Source organism: Sapajus apella, unplaced genomic scaffold, assembly GCF_009761245.1.
Source record: "Sapajus apella isolate SASKATOON/1434 unplaced genomic scaffold, GSC_monkey_1.0 scaffold708, whole genome shotgun sequence".
In the NCBI taxonomy this organism is placed as follows: domain Eukaryota; kingdom Metazoa; phylum Chordata; class Mammalia; order Primates; family Cebidae; genus Sapajus; species Sapajus apella.
In genome coordinates, this window is record NW_022437634.1 from 1 (window position 1) to 20,095 (window position 20,095).

At 42.7% G+C, this 20,095-nt stretch overlaps 1 protein-coding gene and 4 pseudogenes across 4 annotated transcripts; 4 read left to right on the top strand and 1 right to left on the bottom strand.

Annotated features, from left to right (window-relative positions):
• Nucleotides 1-642: 642 nt before the first annotated feature.
• Nucleotides 643-1,668, top strand: LOC116546242 (annotated as a pseudogene). The gene is made up of 2 exons (XR_004266640.1): nucleotides 643-1,380; nucleotides 1,462-1,668. The product of XR_004266640.1 is annotated as a peroxisomal 2,4-dienoyl-CoA reductase pseudogene (transcript).
• A 2,230-nt stretch (nucleotides 1,669-3,898) lies between these two features.
• LOC116546240 lies at nucleotides 3,899-5,456 on the top strand (annotated as a pseudogene). Its single transcript, XR_004266639.1, has one exon. The product of XR_004266639.1 is annotated as a pigment epithelium-derived factor pseudogene (transcript).
• A 2,719-nt stretch (nucleotides 5,457-8,175) lies between these two features.
• LOC116546237 lies at nucleotides 8,176-9,110 on the top strand (annotated as a pseudogene).
• A 2,095-nt stretch (nucleotides 9,111-11,205) lies between these two features.
• Nucleotides 11,206-14,503, bottom strand: LOC116546238 (annotated as a pseudogene). The gene has a single exon (XR_004266638.1). The product of XR_004266638.1 is annotated as a supervillin pseudogene (transcript).
• LOC116546239 (tubulin beta chain-like) lies at nucleotides 14,260-15,436 on the top strand. The gene is made up of 3 exons (XM_032272553.1): nucleotides 14,260-14,271; nucleotides 14,409-14,525; nucleotides 14,721-15,436. Exons 1-3 carry the CDS (start codon nucleotides 14,260-14,262, stop codon nucleotides 15,396-15,398), a joined length of 807 nt encoding a protein of 268 aa, XP_032128444.1. The 3' UTR covers nucleotides 15,399-15,436.
• Nucleotides 15,437-20,095: the final 4,659 nt, after the last annotated feature.

Genomic DNA, 20,095 nt, shown 5'->3' on the forward strand with positions numbered 1-20,095 from the left:
GATCACTTGAGGTCAGGAGTTCGAGAGCAGCCTGACCAACATGAAGAAATTCCATCTTATATATATATATGCCATTTATAATTATATATATATAATTTTTTATATATATATAAAAATAATTTTACATTATATATAATTTTATATATTTTTTATCTTTTTTATAATTTTATAATATATATTTTTATATATGTATTTATATAAATAAAATTAAATATATATTTAATGTTATATTTAAATATATATTATATATCAAATATATATACATTTATATATATTATCTTATATTTTAAATATATACATTTAATATAAATATATAATTGTATATAAATATATATACAATTATATATATTATAGTATATATACATATATTTATCATATATATATAATTTATTATATAAATATATAATATATAGTAAATAATTGTATATATACAATTATAAATATAAAAATATATAATATAAATATTTCATTATTTATGTGTTTTGTATATATATTACATATATAAATTATATATAAATATTTTATATATAAAATAAAAAATATGACATATATAATAAATATATGTGTACATTTATTAAATATATATATATATTCAGGTCGTCATCTTTCTATTATGTAGAACATACAGGTTCTACATAATAGAGGGTGCACAGCTGGAAACTTCCTGTGCCTTGCCGGCGCCTTGTCCTTCAACGCCTTCAAGACCGTGTTGGACATAGACACCAGTGGCACCTTCAACGTGTCTCGCGTGCTCTATGAGAAGTTCCTCCGGGACCACGGAGGGATGATTGTGAACATCACTGCCACCCTGGGACACCGGGGGCAGGTGCTCCAGACGCGATGACTCGGCACTTGGCTGTGGAGTGGGGTCCCCAGAATATCCGTGTCAACAGCCTCGCCCCCGGCCCCATCAGTGGCACGGAGGGGCTCCGTCGACTGGGTGGCCCCCAGGCCAGCCTGAGCACCAGGGTCGCTGTGAGCCCGCTGCAGACGCTGGGGAACAAGATGGAGATTGCCCACTGCGTGCTCTTCCTGGCCAGCCCTCTGGCCTCCTACGTGACGGGGGCCGTGCTGGTGGCTGATGGCGGGGCGTGGTTGACATTCCCAAATGATGTGAAAGGGCTGGCGGATTTTGCATCCTTCTGTGCTAAGCTCTAGGATTCTTCTGGGCCCTGCTTCCCGCCGCCTTGCACAGCCAGGTGGAGAGCGCCAATCTGAACCAGCAGTGCCCGCAGCCCAGCCCCTCCTCTGGACATCCAGCTGTTTCCACCGTCTCCCTCCCTCCCCATGGCTCCACCTCCGGGGCAGGAGCAGCTGGACAGTGGGCCTCCCTGTGGAGCTGCCACGCAGGTGGTGAGGATGCCGACGAGATGCTGGGAGGTCCTCTGCCCCGCGGTCAAGGCTGTCCTGCCTGCCTGGGTTCAGGGCCTGAGGGAGCCACGTGGATGGAGATGCTGGGAGTTCCCCTGCCCCGTGGTCAAGGCTGTCCTGCCTGCCTGGGTTCAGGGCCTGAGGGAGCCACGTGGAACCTGAAACTTGTGTTCTCTTCACTGAAAATGCTGAGGTGCTCCTGTCTGTGCCCAAGAGCTGGCACGGCCCTCAGGCTGCCCACAGGGTCCACCCCTCTGTTTCTGCACCACCAGTTTGCATAAATACACTTCCCTACAATCTTGCCAGGAGAAAAAAAAAAAAAAAAAAAAAAAAAACTCTCTTGAGATCTTTCAGACTCTGTGTCTTCGTCCTCCTCTGGGTATTCTTCCCATGATTTTAAGTCATCCACCTGTGAAGTTTCTTTATCTGAGTCTTGGTTTTTATTCATCTCCTCTTGCATTGGATCCATGGAGTTCTCTACTTATATATATGTAAACATATATATCTAATGTTATATATATAGTATATATATATACTATATGAGTGTATATATTAAAATTTGTCATATCCACAGGGTCTAGCCATGGCTAAGGAGATTGGTGCTGTAAAATACCTGGAGTGCGGCCGGGCGCGGTGGCTCACGCCTGTAATCCCAGCACTTTGGGAGGCCAAAGCGGGTGGATCACGAGGTCAAGAGATCGAGACCATCCTTGTCAACATAGTGAAACCCCGTCTCTACTAAAAATACAAAAAATCAGCTGGGCATGGTGGTGCATGCCTGTAATCCCAGCTACTCAGGAGGCTGAGGCAGGAGAATTGCCTGAACACAGGAGGTGGAGGTTGCGGTGAGCCGAGATGGCGCCATTGCACTCCAGCCTGGGCAACAAGAGCGAAACTATGTCTCAAAAAAAGAAAAAAAAAAAAAATACCTGGAGTGCTCAGTGCTCACACAGCGAGGCCTCAAGACAGTGTTTGACGAATATTTTTTATATACTGATATTAAGGCCTGTAAATATTTATATTTATTTAATATATATTATTATATATATGTATATATATGTATAATAATACAATTACAAATATTTGTATATTGTGTTTATATACATATATATATATGTCTGCCCCTATGTCTGTAGGAGCCAGTGGGGGAGAGAGGTTGGAAAACATGAAACGGGTTACTTGATTGGTGATTAGATGGCTGTAGAGAAGCAAGTTAAAAGGCTAAATGGAAGGGCAAGTTTCCATCATCTATAGAAAGCTATATAAGACAAGGACTCCCCATTTTTTCCCAAAGGCATTGTAAGAAGAATGAAGTCTCCTTAGAAAAAAAATTATACCTCAACATCCCCAACAAGATTGTATAATAAATTATGTTTCCTCCAAGCTTTGCAATTCTTTTAACCGTTGCAGAAGAGAAAATTTTCACAATATACTTAGTTGTAAACCTTGTAAACCAAGTGATAAAACTACACATTATGAAGCTCATTTTTAAAATACATTGTATTTATGTGTATGCACAGTAAAAATGGAGCATATATTTAAAAAAAAAAATTGTACGGCAGGAGAGGCCTGCCTGGCGTGCAGCATCCTACCCCACTGGGTCCTGTGGTCTGAGTAGCAATGTTGGCCACTCTCTGGGTGTGGGGCACCGTGCATAGCACCCGGGTGGAGGCCTGCCTGACACCACTGATGTGGGCTGGGGGGCACCGAGGCATCACTGGTGGTCGAACCATCGAGGCACCTGGAGGGTAGGCAGAGGAAGGTCTAGGTGGCTGGGACGTCCACCTGGGGGCAGGCTGGGTGGGTGTCACTGGGCCACAGCCATAGTACGAAGCCGGGGCTGGAGGCTGGGGCACGGCAGGCAGGAAGTAGCTGGAGGGCTGCTGAAAGGAGCCCAAGAGGGGGTTGCTCAGGGTCCGCATGGTGGAGAGGCGCTGCATGTACTGGTTGGTCAAGATGGCCTTCCGCTCCTCTTTGCGCTGGGCCAGTGCCACGTAGAGTGGCTTGGTGCCCACGAGGCGCCCGTTCATCTCTGTCACAGCCTTTGTCGCCTCTTCTAGGGAGGAAAAACACACAAAGCCAAACCCCTTGCCGTGGCTGCCCTCTGTCATCACCTTCGCACTGGTAATCACTCCAGAGGGAGAGAACTCTTTCCTCAGTTTGTCGTCATCAATAGAGTCATCCAGGTTCTTCACGTGAATGTATAAAAATATACATTTATAATATATATTATATTAGTACATATAAATATATATGTACTAATATATATAATTATATATTTTATATATAATATATATACACATATATACATATATATTTTAATATATATGTATATATATACATATATGTATATAAATATATATAAATATATATACATATATATTTATATATTATAAATACAGATTTATATAAAATCTGCCACACATATGTTTGTGGCACACTCATTAGCACGCATAAAACAGAAAAAAAAAAAAAAAAGGTCTTGGCCTCCCGCATGCTGGGATTACAGGCATGAGCCACTGTGCTTGGCATCTATTCATCTTTAATGCCAAGTAGGCAACTGAATATTCCGACCAGGGATAGGATTGTTTACCTGGGGCATATAGACACACTCGAAGTCATGGATCTGGTGGAAATCACTGAAGGGGTCGCGTAGAAGAGGAGAGGGGTCCCAAGATCAAGCCAGCAAAGGAGGCAGGAAAGGCCCCAGGATGCAGGCCCTGGTGCTTCTCCTCTGGACTGGAGCCCTCCTCGGGAACAGCAGCCGCCAGAACCCCTCCGGCCGCCCGGAGGAGGGCTCCCCAGACCCCGACAGCACAGGGGTGCCGGTGGAAGAGGAGGATCCCTTCTTCAAGGTCCCTGTGAACAAGCTGGCAGCGGCGGTCTCCAACTTTGGCTATGACTTGTACCAGGTACAATCCAGCATGAACCCCATGGCCAATGTGCTCCTGTCTCCACTCAGCGTGGCCACCGCGCTCTCCACCCTCTCGCTGGGAGCGGAGCAGCGAACGGAATCCATCATTCACCCGGTTCTCTGCTACGACCTCATCAGCAGCCCAGACATCCATGGCACCTATAAGGAGCTGCTTGACACTGTCACTGCTCCCCAGAAGAACCTCAGGAGTGCCTCCCGGATCATCTTTGAGAGGAGGCTGCGCATCAGATCCAGCTTTGTCGCACCCCTGGAAAAGTCGTACGGAACCAGGCCCCGGGTCCTGACAGGCAACCCTCGCTTGGACCTTCAGGAGGTCAACAACTGGGTACAGGCGCAGATGAAAGGGAGGCTCGCCAGGTCCACGAAGGAGATGCCCAGTGATGTCAGCATCCTCCTCCTCGGCGTGGCACACTTCAAGGGGCAGTGGGTAACAAAGTTTGACTCCAGAAAGACTTCCCTGGAGGATTTCCACTTGGATGAAGATAGGACTGTGAGGGTCCCCATGTCAGACCCTAAGGCTATTTTGCGCTATGGCTTGGATTCAGATCTCAACTGCAAGATTGCCCAGCTGCCCTTGACCGGAAGCATGAGTATCATCTTCTTCCTGCCCATGAAAGCGACCCAGAATTTGACCTTGATAGAAGAGAGCCTCACCTGTGAGTTCATTCATGAGATAGACCGAGAACTGAAGACCGTCCAAGCGGTCCTGACCGTCCGCAAGCTGAAGCTGAGTTACAAAGGCGAAGTTACCAAGTCCCTGCAGGAGATGAAGCTGCAATCCCTGTTTGATTCACCAGACTTTAGCAAGATCACAGGCAAACCTATCAAGCTTACTCAAGTGGAACACTGGGCTGGCTTCGAGTGGAATGAGGACGGGGCAGGGGCCACCCCCAGCCCAGGGCTGCAGCCTGCCTACCTCACCTTCCCCCTGGACTATCACCTCAACCAGCCTTTCATCTTCGTACTGAGGGACACAGACACCAGGGCCCTTCTCTTCATTGGCAAGATTCTGGACCCCAGGGGCACCTAATACCCCAGTTTCATATTCCAGTGCCCTAGAAGAAGACCCCAGAGGGACAGATTCCACACCACCCGAAGGCTGCCCCTGTTACCTTTCAGTGCATACAATAAAAGAGCTCGATCCTTAAAATATATATATATATATTTTATATATATTTACAGACTAATTATTATATTTTATATTATATACATAATATGACTTATATATATAATATATATAATATAATATATATATTATAACATATGTTGAGTGTATTAAGTGTCCTGTGATGTTTGTTGGCTCTGTTGTGTTTATTCACCAATTTGTACATTATTTGTTGTCCTTTACTACTGTAAACAGTAAATATAGTTTGGTATTCTGTCTAAAAAAAAAAATACAAGAATGTGCTTTAGAGTATGTGAGCAACTTGTCTTCAGTGTAGTGCAAAGGCAGAGTGAGGAGGCCTGTGGCCCCTTCTCATTCTACTCCCCATTCAGCACAGCTGCCATCTGCAAGGAGTGCCTAATCATGCTACAATCATTGCCCACTGACCCTCACCCAGTGGGCCTCCCCCTTCCTACTCAGGCACCCCCTTCACTCTGCCTACAGACTCAGTCTCATTACAGCTTTGACCAATGGTTGGAACCCAACACCAGAGCTTTGCTAATAATTAGTGTGGTCATCTGAGCCTAATGAGTCCCAGTTGCATTAGGTTAAGAGACTCTTCTGGAGCCAGCGCCAGGTCTTGAATGGCACCTCTCCCTAGGATAAACAGCCTGCAGGTCCCTGGGACCTGGGTGACACCTGCCTCACTGTGGCAGTGTATTGCCTGTTAATTGCTGCTAATTCTAATTCTGATGATGACTGCTACTCCATTGTTTACCCCAAAGCATCTGCTAGGCTGGAGTGATTTGTTACAAATGAGCGAAAGATGAGTCCCTGCTTCCCTCAGAAATAAAGGAGCTGAGCTGCAGGGTTGCATTGGGTTCCTTGGCCTTCAAACTCTTCCCACTCCCCAAATCCAGAAGTAAGCTTTGCATGTTCCCCTTCCTGGGAGGAAACCAATTGTCCGAAGGGTATATGTTGCCTCCCTTCCCCTCATCCTTCACTTCCTAAGCAGTCCTGGCTTTTCCTCATCACTCTCCTCTACAGTGCCTGGTAGACAAGTGCTACATTGAAGAATACAAACCTCTTGTTAAGACTTGTCCTGTAGCTTGGTATTACAGATGTGCTATTAGTGCAATAACGTGACGGCTGTCTGCTCAGAGAAATACATAATTTATATAAGAAAATAAATTTCATAAATAAATTCCCTAAAAAATTTTTTTTTGATAATGTATAGTTTTAATTTTCTTACTTTTCTGCATTTTACAAGATTTAGTATTTTTTATTAATGAACTCTTTATCTGAAACTTAAGATGATGGCTTCATAAACCTGTCAGTCAACACACAAACCTCTACAAAACTCCAGAAGTTTCTCCATCAGAAAGAAAAAGGAAGAAGCATCCAGGCACGTGAATATCATTTCTATCCTTATCCAGCTCAGAAGGCTTTCTCCTCTGGCTTATGAGTCGCTGTATTAGCTTCTGATGTTAATTTAATCTCAGATTTCTCATTCCTCAAAGGAGTAAGAGGCTGAGACACACAAACAAATTATATATATATATACGTAAACTTCTATAATACATGGAAAATAAATGTTCCATGAAGTGCCAAAATTATGATGTGAAGTGAAATATCAAGAACACCTTATAAAATTTATTTTTTGTTTCTTTACCAATTTCACATTCATTAGTTTTAAAAACTAGTCTTCTCAGTTTGCCCATCAATTGTCTTTGTTAAATTGGTTTATATTGCCCAAGGTATTGGCCATAGATCAGAAAACATTTATTACTCAATTTCCGTTTTATTTACTTACCTCATTATAGATGTCTTACAAATACCCTTTTCTACCATAACTAGAAATGCAGTCACTTCTAGAAAGCATTTGTAATTTTATAGTTGCAGATATATTGTGATTTTTGCATACAAATTAAAATAGAAAAGGTGGGAAATATTTTCTGCTGACCAGTTTCCAACCTTTCTGAAATATCACTGTGAAGAAATGCTATTAAAGCAAACTAACACAAAGCAATGCTAGAGTTTGTTAACAATGTTTGGTATATATTGACAAAACTTTGTTCTTTAAAACTGCCAAGGTCACATCACATTTGTAAAAATGGAAAGTTGATGCATTTGTCATATAGTGTTATGTCTTGCCTATACCATATTTCATTCTTTAAAAAGTCATTGGGTTAACAGTTTAGAAATGGGACGGAAAGTTTATTTACTAAAATACCTGTAAGTAACTATATTGTTGTTATCTTCCCTCTGACAGTTATGACTATTTCCTTAACTCCATAATCAGTTCGATGCTTTCTTTTAAAAAAATACTCAATGATTATTACTGAATGCAGCATTACTATGTATCGTACTGATGCCAAAAGTCATGTTTTCATCCATTTAGTGAAAAAATAGTAAAATTAAGTTGGAAGAAATTGCTTACAATTTTGTAATTTGTACTTATAAGCCCTAAATGCATCAGATGCAGTAGAACAATGTAATACAGCTTGGTACCTAAAAATACACCTAAGTTGGTTTTTCACTATAAAACAGTTTATGAATATTTGCATTTTCTGTATTTTTATGATTTAACTTTTTAGAGTCTATGCCAAACTATATGGCTGTAAAAAACAGTACTTTGTAATTATAACTTATGGTCATAACTGTTAGTGGACTACTTACAGAAGCAGAAACAAGAACCTGTTATAGTAACTGTGCTTCATGAACAAGCTGATCTAATATGTTAAGAACAGCAGATATTACTATCATGACTGTCAGAACCATTCTGCTACTGACTGACTGTGAAATCACACACTGGACGTTGGCTAATTCATGTTAAACTGTTCAGCCATTGCTTTGTTAATGACTTCTCTAAATACATAGCATGATGCGATCCTCTGGCATATGCTTTAATAAATGGATGCATACTGAGCAAAAAAAAAATACATATATTTATTTATATATGTAAACTATAATTTTCTATTCTGTGTTGTGTTTTCAGGCACAACACCTGGGGGACATACAGTTGTGCCTTTCCACAGGTGTTCCTTGCAGAGGACTTACTGAGACCATCAGAAGGCAGTGCTCCTCTGTCTACCTTTCTCCCACATAAACTCTGCACCACCGCCTGCTGGAACCCAAAGATGAAAAACAAGATTACACTGATGTCCGAAAATGGCCGTGGAAAAAAGACAGAAATTATCACCTTTGATCTAACAGCCAGGAATACTGGAGGTCAAACAGCCGTCCAAGCATATGAGATCTCAAGTTTCCAGTTGGCACCTCATCTGAAGTGCCCTTTCTGGATAGGAGCCAGTGATGGATACTCGGTTGTCTTTCCCAGTGGGCCATACTTGCTCCTCTTCAGCATCACTGGCCTCCTGCTGCAACGATTTCAGGACCACCAGACACCCATCAACAACTTCTGGGCGAATGCTCTCTATGTGCTCACCACATCCGATGACTCTGTGCACCTGTACCTGTGGGAAGAGGGAGGCTGCCCTCCATACCTCAGGATCTGCTGTCACCTGGACATTACATGGTGTGATCATGTACCACATGGCTTTATCTCCTGTGTGATGTGTGACAATGCAAGCATAGTACTTAAGGTGAGAAATATAACCGAATCCAGCATTGTGGTGATGCATTATTTGAATACGTAATACGGAAGCTAACAAAATTGACTTTGCATAATCTTCCGTAATGTAGTAAAGAGAATTCTGTTTGCAAAAAATATATATATATAAAATTTTTTATACACACTGAACACACACTTATAATTATATATATATTGTGTATAAAATATTGTATAATTAAACTTATTATATATATTTATATATAGTATATATAATGATCCCAGTGCAGGCTGGGATCATTTTGGCAGAGTTGGTTCACAGACCATGTGCCCTCAAAATTACCCACTCTGGGAATACTTTCTCCATCTGTGTATTTGAAGAGGGAAGCTAATAACTTCTTTTGATGCTCATTTTGATCGATCTTCAAAGGTCTACTGTGTGCCACCCTCATAGAAGTATCAGGAAATCAGAAGAGGAAGCGAAAAATGGGGGAAGGAGGCCACATTTTTTAGGACCCTGAGTGAAGAGATGGGCTCCTTCCCTTTTGCCTCCCCAGGCGTGGCAGCTGACAGTGTCTAGGATGAGGGCACAGTGTACACCCTTCTCATTCTGATCCTGTCCTGGCCCCACAAGCCCCTGAGACAGAGATCTCTAGGACAGTAGTGTGGTTTGTGTGAATGCTGGACTGGAAGTCAAGAGGGCAGGATTCTAGTCCACACTCTGCCTCTGCCCCTGACTCATGTGTGACATGAATCTCTCCACTTCCTCTCTTTGGTTCCCCATGTGGCTCTGTCCATCGGATGGCTCTGTTCTGGATGTCTTCCAGGAGTCACAGCGCCAAAAAACAACAGAACTGGAAAGACCCTGAGAGGTTCAACACTCTGACAGCTTGGCTGGGGAAACAGGTCCAAGTGGGCCGGGGACCTGGCCAGAGTCACACTGTGTTGTCTCTTCTTACCCCACAATTCACACACCCTGTCCCCACTCCCCCGTGGCAATGTGGAACACTGGTGTTGGCGACTCAAGTGGAACAGGTTCTCTGCAGCATCATCAGCACAGGCTATGGGAGAAACGGGTGACTTCTCCCCACATCTGCCTATCTCCTTTTCTCTTTTTTGAGACCGAGTTTTGCTCTTGTCACCCAGGCTGAAGTGCAATGGTGTGATTTCAGCTCACCACAACCTCCATCAACCGGGTTCAAGTGATTCTTCTGTCTCAGCCTCCCAAGTAGCTGGGATTACAGGCATGTGCCACCATGCCTGGCTAATTTTGTATTTTTAGTAGAGATGGGAATTCTCCATGTTGGTCAGGCTGGTCTCAAACTCCCAACCTCAGGTGATCCATCCGCCTCTATACACACACATGCAGACGGACTTCCCTTCCTTCAGCACTCTGGTTCCTCCCCTTAAAGGAGCTTTCTTTCCTTTTGAAGAGACTATTTTAATAATACATGGGAGGCTTTGGGGTGAGTGGCTCCCCTGGCTGTGGCAGCTCAGTGCTATTTTTCAGTTTCTGAAAATTATATATTAATATATTATACATATTAATTCTATATTATATATAAATATATTATATATATTTATATATAATATATTAAATATTTATATAATATTTAAATATATAATATTAAAAAACATTTATATTGTACATTTATATACAAATAAATAAATATATTATTTATTTATTTATTTATTTATTTTGGGTCCACATGTTAACAACTCATTTATTCAGCAAAGAGATCACCCAGCCGCCATTCTCCTATGAACAATGCTCACTGCTACCTGAACATTTTAAAGTGCGTTATAAGTTGTTTTGATGGAGACAGCTGTAGCTTTTCACTACATTTCAATTACTGAATTGTTTTTTCACCTTGATAACTTAGGGTCAGTAGAAAGCTATTTACTTGTATGTTATAGTCAATATACTATGCTAAATGCCCATTTGTAACTGCAACAAACTCACACACACTATGAGCTATATCATACAAAATCATGACCATGAGTTTCAGTGAGAGACTCTGTCTCTCTCTTAAAGCAAGAAATATCCCACAGCTCAGATTTACATAAGTAGTGCCTCCTTTTAAATAAATTAAAAATCAAATGCTGTCCTGCCTGTAAAATTATAAATATTGCTAATCCATTTAACAGAATGTTAAAATGTTTATAAATGCATTATGTCCCAGTAAATAAACATGGAACTCAACCTCATTTAAAAAAAAGTCATCACACTGGCCCATCGAAGTATCTAGGATATATCTGCTTGGGCCTGACTGCCTGCTTGTGCTCGGCCACAGAAGACGCCAATTTGGGTGCATAGGGATCGAAAATGACATCGAAGTCCTCGTCCAGCTCCACAGGGCTTCTCGGCACATTATAATCCACGCTGCGGTAAAATTTGGCAAAGGTTTCGTCATCATCCGGCTTCATCACCTCCTTCACAGATTTGCCGGTGACGGTGAGCACCGTTTCTTGCATCCCACCAACTTTGTTATTCAGCCTCCTTAGAAAGGTTTCCAGCCTGTCCAACTTCAGGTCTGATTCTATCTGCATATCTGGTCTGGCTTCGACATCTTCCAGGGGTTTGGAAACGGGTGTGGTGCCTCTTGTTTTACTGCAAATCGGCGAGGCCACGGGGGTTATGACAGTGGGTGACGCCAAACATTTCTTCACCATCCTGCCAGCCACGGTGAACTGGATGGAGTCATTGGCCGCTCCTCTGCCTCTCGTCTTCCAGGCCTCCTCCCTCACAGTGATGAGCTGCTTCCGCTCCTCAATCGTCATTTGGCTCTCTCGACTTTCTGTGACCCGCTTCTTGATGAGGGACCACCCCGCTTCCTGGGTGTGCAGGCTGCTGGCCGGCGCCTTCCCGCCCTCCTGCCTCCTGCTGAGTCTGTTTCTCCAGTCTTCCTCCCGGCTCTTCTTCAACAGTGCCAATCTTTCTTTAATAGACATGGTTTTGCTGGGTGAGTCGGAGAGGCCCTCCCCCCTCGGAGTCTTGATTTCTCCAGCAGCAAACATCGCACATGGATTCCTGCAGATCCTCTCCTGTGGCTGTTCCGGAGAATCCTGGAGCTTCCAGGACGCGAGGGCTGCTGGTTGGGCCACCGTTTTCCCAGCAGCTGCCCCCGTCTGCTCGGAAGCCGGCTCCCCGAACTCTGCCGCTCTTAGTGAAAACTTCCTTTTTATAACATTCTCCACCTCCACCTTCTCTTCAAAGGGCGGCCTGTCTCTCAAGTCCAAGTTTCCTTGCGCACTTGTTTTAGCCAAGGAAAATTTCTTTGGTTCATCCCCAAGGTGAGTGATGGGAGGATTCACCCGTTCCAGGCTTCCTTTCCTGGGGATGTAGTTAGGTTCCTTATGGCTGTCTCCTTCCCTGGCTCTGTTCAGGATGGGGTAGGATGCTTCTACCTCAAAGGACCCATACTTCTCCAACCCGCTGTCTCGACCTGTCAAAGCTCTCTTGCTTTCCGTCTCTCCATATTCTCTCAACGTTCCCTTGTTCCCGCTACTTTCTACCAAGGGCTGCCAAGCTGGCGATTTTAGAATGCTTCTAACTGGAGAGTCTGAATTTTCCATTGAAGAAGAAAATTTACAGTCAGTGGCACTTGCATTGTCATCAAGAGGTGGCTTCGTGCAAAGATCCCCGGCATACATTGGGGCAACCGTGGATGCTACTGTAGACACCGATGTGTTCACAGCAGGCGAGAAAGGAATAAGCTTTCCACTCTGCACCTGCGCCACCTCTCCCAGCGTGACTGGCTGAGTTTGATATCGAGAGTTCATTCTCCGCTGTCTCATATCTATTCTGTTCCGGGTGGAAATCGCCTTTGAAACTGGCTGGGACAATTTGTTAAACAAGGCCAACTTCTTGGCTAAGCTTAGAGTGGAGGAATCAGGTTCTCCTTGCTCAGTCAGCTCTTTGCCCTCATTTGACTGGTCTTTGGCTAAAGCCTTTTGGTGAGCAGAGGCCTATAATGTGGCCGCGATGACTACCTCCTCGGTGGTGATGGGCTGCGTGAGGGATCTGTCCTGCAGACGGCGGAGCCTCTGCTCCACAGCTGTGTTTCTTGAGCGTCGCTTTGGAACATTTTGTTCATCAAAAGATTTTTCCATCTCCCTGAAAAGCAGCCTCTTGGCGGCGATGCTCAGCTTGGCTTGTTCATCTACTTTTTCTTCATCATCAGTAGTTGGCGTTTCTGACTGTGAAGTGCACCTGGGTCTGGCCTCAGGGGGTAGCTGTGGGTCACCAAAGGAGGCGCTCCGGGAGGCCGCCTGCTGCAGGGACGAGCTGTGCGCGTGCTTTGGAGACTGTGGCACTTCCGTTAAGGAGGATTCTCGCCCAGAGAAAGAGAAGGTCAAGGAACTCCCGGCAGCTGGGGGCAGGTCGTGGTCCTGCCAGGTGGCGTTTAGCTCTTGATCTTGTCTTTGGTTTTCTATGTTCAGCAGCACCTCCTGGTCAGAAGAGCTATCACCCCCGCGGAGGGCATAGTCCTTGGATTCACCTGCACAGGTCCTGAGCCCCATCGTCTCTGTCCCGGGGTGTGGAGAACTCATCCCTGTTTGACTCCTCCTGTTTGTCACTTTTTCCTCCCCGCTTCTCGACAGCGTCAGGCTCCTTCCTGGACTTGGGATAGCGGGATAAATACTCGGAGTCGGCCTCGGGATCCAGAGTCAGCCCATATTTCTTTGCCAACTGTCGTCTTCTTTCTGCTTTGTACCTTGTGATTCTTTCCGCTTTGGACTCCAGACTGTGGGTGTCCATGGTACTAAAACCATAGGGTGAGTCACCGTGGACGCCGGAGGTTTCTGCGCAGTATTTAGATCGAGTTTGCTTTTCTAGAGGAGAATCAGAAGTTTCCTCCTCTTCATTTGATCGGCCGATGTGGGGGCTGGTAGGGTCGCTGGCTCGCATGTATCGAGCCAGCGACCCTACCAGCTGAGTGTCTTCCTCCAGCAGGCGGTGAGTCACTAACCCTGTGCAGCTCTGCAAGAGGATGGGCTGGGTGTCATTTTCAATTCCTTCCAGGTGCCTGGCAATTCTTTCTTTTCTTTTCATTTCTAAGAATTCTTTTTTCTTTGGTTCAAAGATTTGTGTTAATTCTGCAACTTTCGGAAATGCAGCTGAAAGCTTAGCATCGATTCCTCTTTTGTGGTTAGGGAGCTGTTCTTGATCTTCCAGTGACAACTCTTTCTGAAAGCTTGAAACTTTTCTTTGACGTGGGAATCCAACGAAGCTTAAGTTTTTCTTGTTGAAATCTTAACGCTGATAGTTATATCATGGCTTCAAATGTGAAATTACTTCAAAATCATAGTATCTCAGCTTTTCAAGCCCTCAACACCATCCACTTGAACTCTCTCTTTTATTCCACCAGTCAAAACTCAATGCGAATCCACCATCTCTTTATCAGCTTCTCTTTCGGTTTTAGAAAGCAACCAATCTCCAATACAGCCAGAATCTTTTCCGCGCGCTCCTGCAGATCCCCGACAGCTCCAGCAGTCCTCGCCCACCTGCCGGGCCCGGGCCAGGGGTGCACACTAGCGAGGTACCTCGGTGGGGAGGAACGGTCCCCTGCCCAAGCTGGCTCTGGAGGAGGTGGGGTCCCCGGGAGAGTCGGCCCGGGCCACTGTCGCCATCGCCGCCGAGCAGAGCCAGTGGCGAGCTCGTCAGGGCGGACCGGGCGCCTCCGTCCCCGACAGCTGGCCCGCGAGTCCCGGGACCTGAATCACCTTAAGCGCAGGCTTACGGTGACCTGAGTCACCTGGTGTCTGCCACCATGAGTGGGGTCACCACATGCCTGCGCTTCCCGGGCCAGCTGAATGCCGACCTGCAGAAGCTGGCTGTGAACATGGTTCCATTTCCCCGGCTGCACTTCTTCATGCCCGGCTTTGCCCCGCTGACCAGTCGGGGCAGCCAGCCGTACCGGGCCCTGACCGTGGCTGAGCTCACTCAGCAACTCTTCGAAGCTAAGAATATGATGGCCTCCTGTGACCCCAGTCATGGCCGCCACCTAACCGTGGCTGCCGTTTTTAGAGGTCGCATGTCCATGAGGGAGGTGGATGAGCAAATGTTCAACATTCAGTATAAGAACAGCAGCTACTTTGCTGAGTGGCTCTCTCATAACGTGAAAACAGCTGTCTGTGACATCCCACCCCGGGGACTAAAAATGTCGGCCACCTTCATTGGTAACAACACAGCGATCCAAGAGCTCTTCAAACGCGCCTCCGAACGGTTTATAGCTACGTTCAGGCGCAAGGCCTTCCTGCACTGGTACACGGGCGAGGGCATGGATGAGATGGAGTTCACCGAGGCCGAGAGCAACCTTAATGACCTGGTGTCAGAATACCAGCAATATCAAGATGCCACAGCTGAGGAGGAGAAGTTTGAGGAGTGTGCGGAGGAGGCGGAGGTAGCCTAGAAGCTTCCTTTTCTAGGTAAAGGGGGAAGCAGTGTGGATTCTTTAGCGTGTTCTAATAGCCATTGTCACTACACACTTCTTTGGGTCTTTACATCTCCTCCTGCTGCATTTTAAAGCATTTTCATAGTAAGTAGTTTGACCTAATAAAACATTTCTATAGCAAAATATATATATATTTTTATAAATATATATAATATATGTATATATATTATTTATATACATAATTATATATATAATTACGTATAAAATATTGATATATATAATTATGCATATATAATTTATATATATAATATTTATATATATATTTTTTAACTCTTTGCTAACATACATAATATTTAAATACGAGGAAAAACAATAAATTACTTATTGGCTGAGAGCTGGCTGCTGGCTGGAAGACAGGAGTGGCTATTCCCCTACCTCTTCTGACCCTGCCTCGGATGAGGCCCCGGGACCCCAGTGAGGTAGCAGAATTCTGTACACAGTACTTATTACCAGGGACTCCTGGTGCCCACTGCTTTAGTGCTGGGCCCTGAGTCTACGAACCCTTGGTTTCAAGTGCCAACAGCCACAGTCTCTCGATCACCAACGCAGACAAACACACTCATTTAAATGACACACAATAATAAATAAGACCAAGAATAAATGTGCCTGAGCTGCTGGCTGCCTCAGTTGCCACTGTGTGAAGTGGCAAATTGTTTAGATACTTTTTGCCACACATGCATATCCATTACTCTGCCAGTGATGGATACTTGGTTGTCTTTATAGAAAAAAAACATTGTGTATATATAATTATATATAATTATATATACATAATTGTATATATATACAATTATGTATATATAATTATATATAATTTTGTTTTCCACAAAGCAGTAATACTGTTATTCCCATCAGTGTTGCTGACGGGCCTGACCCTTTACAGAGAAAAGGTTAGGAAAATAGAAGTGGGCAGGGGCCCCGGGCACCTCCATTCTCGTTGCCCCACCCTTTATCCCCTGCCAGAGTCGGCGCCTTCAGACCAGAAGGTGTAGGGAGGGCCTGGTGGGGCTCCCCAGGTAAGGCCACGTGCTGGCAGAGAGGAAGGCGAGGGCAGGGAAGCCTGGGCCCAGCAAAGCTCTTCTGGTGCAGGTAGCATACGGAGAGGGTGATAGGTGGGTGGTTTTCCTTGGTGACCAGTCCTGGGCTTTCAGCTCCCCACTGCGGCTTCATGGGGGTCCCTGCTGGCTCCGCCGCTCCTCCAACGCCCTGCACACCCACATGGACACCACAGTGGTTTCCGTCATTGAACTGCAGATGAACGGGTGGCCCTGCTTCCTGGTCAGAGCTTCTTTGATCTGGGCTGGGATCCAGGCATTTTTTCTTTAGCTTTTTAAACTTCTCAGATGACTCTGGTGAGCTGCTAGGGTTGAAAGCTGCTGTACTACATGGACTAACTTGTGGCCGTAAGATGAATAGATAATTAAATGCTGCTCCAAGCTAGACACAATACGTACTGGAGGGCTTCAGAGCAGGCAGCAAGCAACCGTAAAGGCGAAGAGTAGGGAAAAGCCGCAGGGAGGAGGACCAAAACCTTCCCGGGGAGGGGAGAGGAGCTTTTTTTTTTTTTTTCCTTCATTTTAGGACTAAACTTTAATAGAATGTGAGTCTGAACACTTACATTTAGAACAAACAAAACCTTAAAATTACTGATTGGTTCAAAATGGTTTTATGGAAAAATTAATCTTTAACAAAAAGTTGGCATTGAGTGCAAAGGCTCCACCGTTTTTTGAGCAAAGCGTACAAAGGTTCCAAGGGACAGTGCCAAGAACAAGGGGCTCGGACATTTACAGCAGCAGGCATTTCCTCTTCCTCTTCTTCACGGGAGGTGGGCAGACGACTGCTCGAATTGCTTCGTCAAACCTACACATTTATTATTTTTTTATAAATTATATAAATTTATGTATATACTGGGTATATGAATATATAAATTGTATATATATACACATATGTATGTATACATAGGTCTCTATATGAGTGTATTAGGTTCATAAGCGCAACACGTGTACCTGGTGACAGAGCCGATGCGGGGCGGGGAGCTGCTGGACAAGATCCTGCCCCTGGATAAAAAATATGTATAGATATGTATATATATTGTATATAAAATTATATTAAAATATATATAATATAATTGTATACATTATATGTTATATATATTTAAATATACATATTTAATTATATATATTATATATAATAAATATTATAAATATATATTTATAATATATAATTATAAATTTTTTGTATATAAATAAATATATAAATATATTGTATAATAAATATATATATATTTATTTATTTATTTTTAAGTATTTAAAGAAATTTATTAAAGCATCTTACCACAAAGATGGAAACATATGCAAACTAGAAACATGCAACCATCACCTTCCACAGTCAAGTCAAAATGTCAAATAATGTTCTTGTTTTCGTAGATTGAAAATTCAGACCTCATACCCAACTACTTTGTCACCCTGAATATTTAAGTCACTCTTCCTGAAAGTACCCAGGGTAGCAAATAACAAAATGCAAAGTATTATATAAAGAAAGTGCAGTTAAAAAGGAAAATATGTGGCGAGCACCCCCTTTCCCTTCCCACCCCCCAATTAAAGGCAAACAATGGCACTTTGCTCTTAATCTAGATTGTCTTCAAAAACTATTAAAATGTAAAAGACTTAACAAAAAAAAAAAGATGTTTAATAGTCCAAAAAGCTCCTTAGTGTTTGAAATAAATGCTTAAACAAAAGACAACATATTTTATATAAAATGAGTCTGAAGAGCCCTGAATTGCAGCATTCTGTAAAATAAACAAGACAAAAAGCTGGCATAGGATTTATTGTCAAAGGCAGAATTTCTTCAGGCAGGTAATTAAGGAGGTGGTGGTTCTTTTTCAGGCATTTTCATGGCCATTTCATAAGTTGGCAAAACATACTGAGGAGGTGCTTCAAAGGCAGGGTACACAGCAATCTCTGGCACGTTTCGGTTGTTGATGTATTTATAGCAGTTCCAAACACAGTTGATTAGATAAGCCTTAAAAATGATGAATAAGGCAAAGAACGCAAGAACAATGAACAGGAGGCAGCTAGAGTCCAAGGCCAGGAGGTCATCTTTGTAGGGAAAATCAGGGAATCGTAACTTTGAAGTTATTAACTTATATCTTATATATAAGATATAAGTTAATAACATATATATATATAAGTTAAATATTATATAAAATTTTATATAATACATATATAAATGTATATTATAAAAAATAATATAGAAGTAAATATATATACATATTTATTTAAAATATATGTTATATATATTTTATATATATAAATATAAATATTATTTTATATAAAAATATATATATATTTTTTGACATATCTCACAGGATTTATCACAAAATGTTACTGCCCAGTGCATTTTTGCAAACAATAACAATTCACTGAGAGTAATAACATTCACATATGTAATTAGAGTTTACAAATGTACAAAACTTGGGGTAACAAACACTTTAAACTTATTTTTTAGACATTCAATAAGCCCATTCCCCCCACAAACTGTTTGGTTACAAAGAAGCACGATGGGTTAACTGTGGCAAAACATAAGAAATAAGGCAGGGGAGGCAGATACAGACTTGAAAACATGAGAATATCCAAATAATTTTGTCAATATCAAAAGACAAAATCAAGAGATCTTTTATAATATAAAACAAATTCATATAATTAAATACTAATTAGGTGAAAGAATATTATAGGGTATATAACATTTTCTCTACATAATAAATTTGCATATCTTAAATTTAATGCAAAACATCATGTGTCAACTTCAACTTAATATCATAACATAGTTCTTGGTGAGTCTAGATGGAATGGAATGAATAGTTAAATAGATTTCAAAGAACCTATCAAGTTTTTATTTGGTTATTGTTGCTTTAAGTCTTTAATGCATTTATTTACTGGACTAAGCCAGTTTGAGAAACAAAATCCACAACCAACATGCATATAATGCAGATTTTTCTGGAAAAACTAAATAGTGTTAGCTTTAGTGTATCATTAAAATAGTGGTTGTGGTTAAACAAGCAAACTACTGCAACTCATGTATGATAAACTTACAAAAAGTAACATTTTAGTAGTTTCATCTGGTGTGTGTTCACTGTAAGAAAATAAATCTGGACGTGAGTAAGATGTGCTTGACTGAATAAATGAAATCCCCAGTTAGCACTGGGTTTCGTTCCAGAGCAGTGCATTTGTCCTCACATATTACATCAGGAATGTGTGTTCACAATCCACCAGCTGCAGGTTTTAATTTACTAAGAAATGAAAGGAATTAATCCTGGTCCACCCACTCCTTCCTCTCTCGTTTTATTATCTTCACTTCGAGATCAGGCACTTTGTGCCCAGGATTGTGACAATACACATTTACTAAAAATGCATCCATTGATATAATAATCGTACGAAATGAATAAAGGAAGACGGTGTCTTCATGTAGAAAACAGAGCACTAAATTATAATTTTACAGTCACAACACAAGCTCCAGCTCTTCCTAGGCACAGTGGAGCAACCTGGGTCCACTCATTTGTCTGGGGATCATAAGCCTCCACTGTATTAAGGTATGCCTGTCCATCATATCCCCCCACAGCATATAACTTATCACCAAGTAAACTTATTATATACTATTAT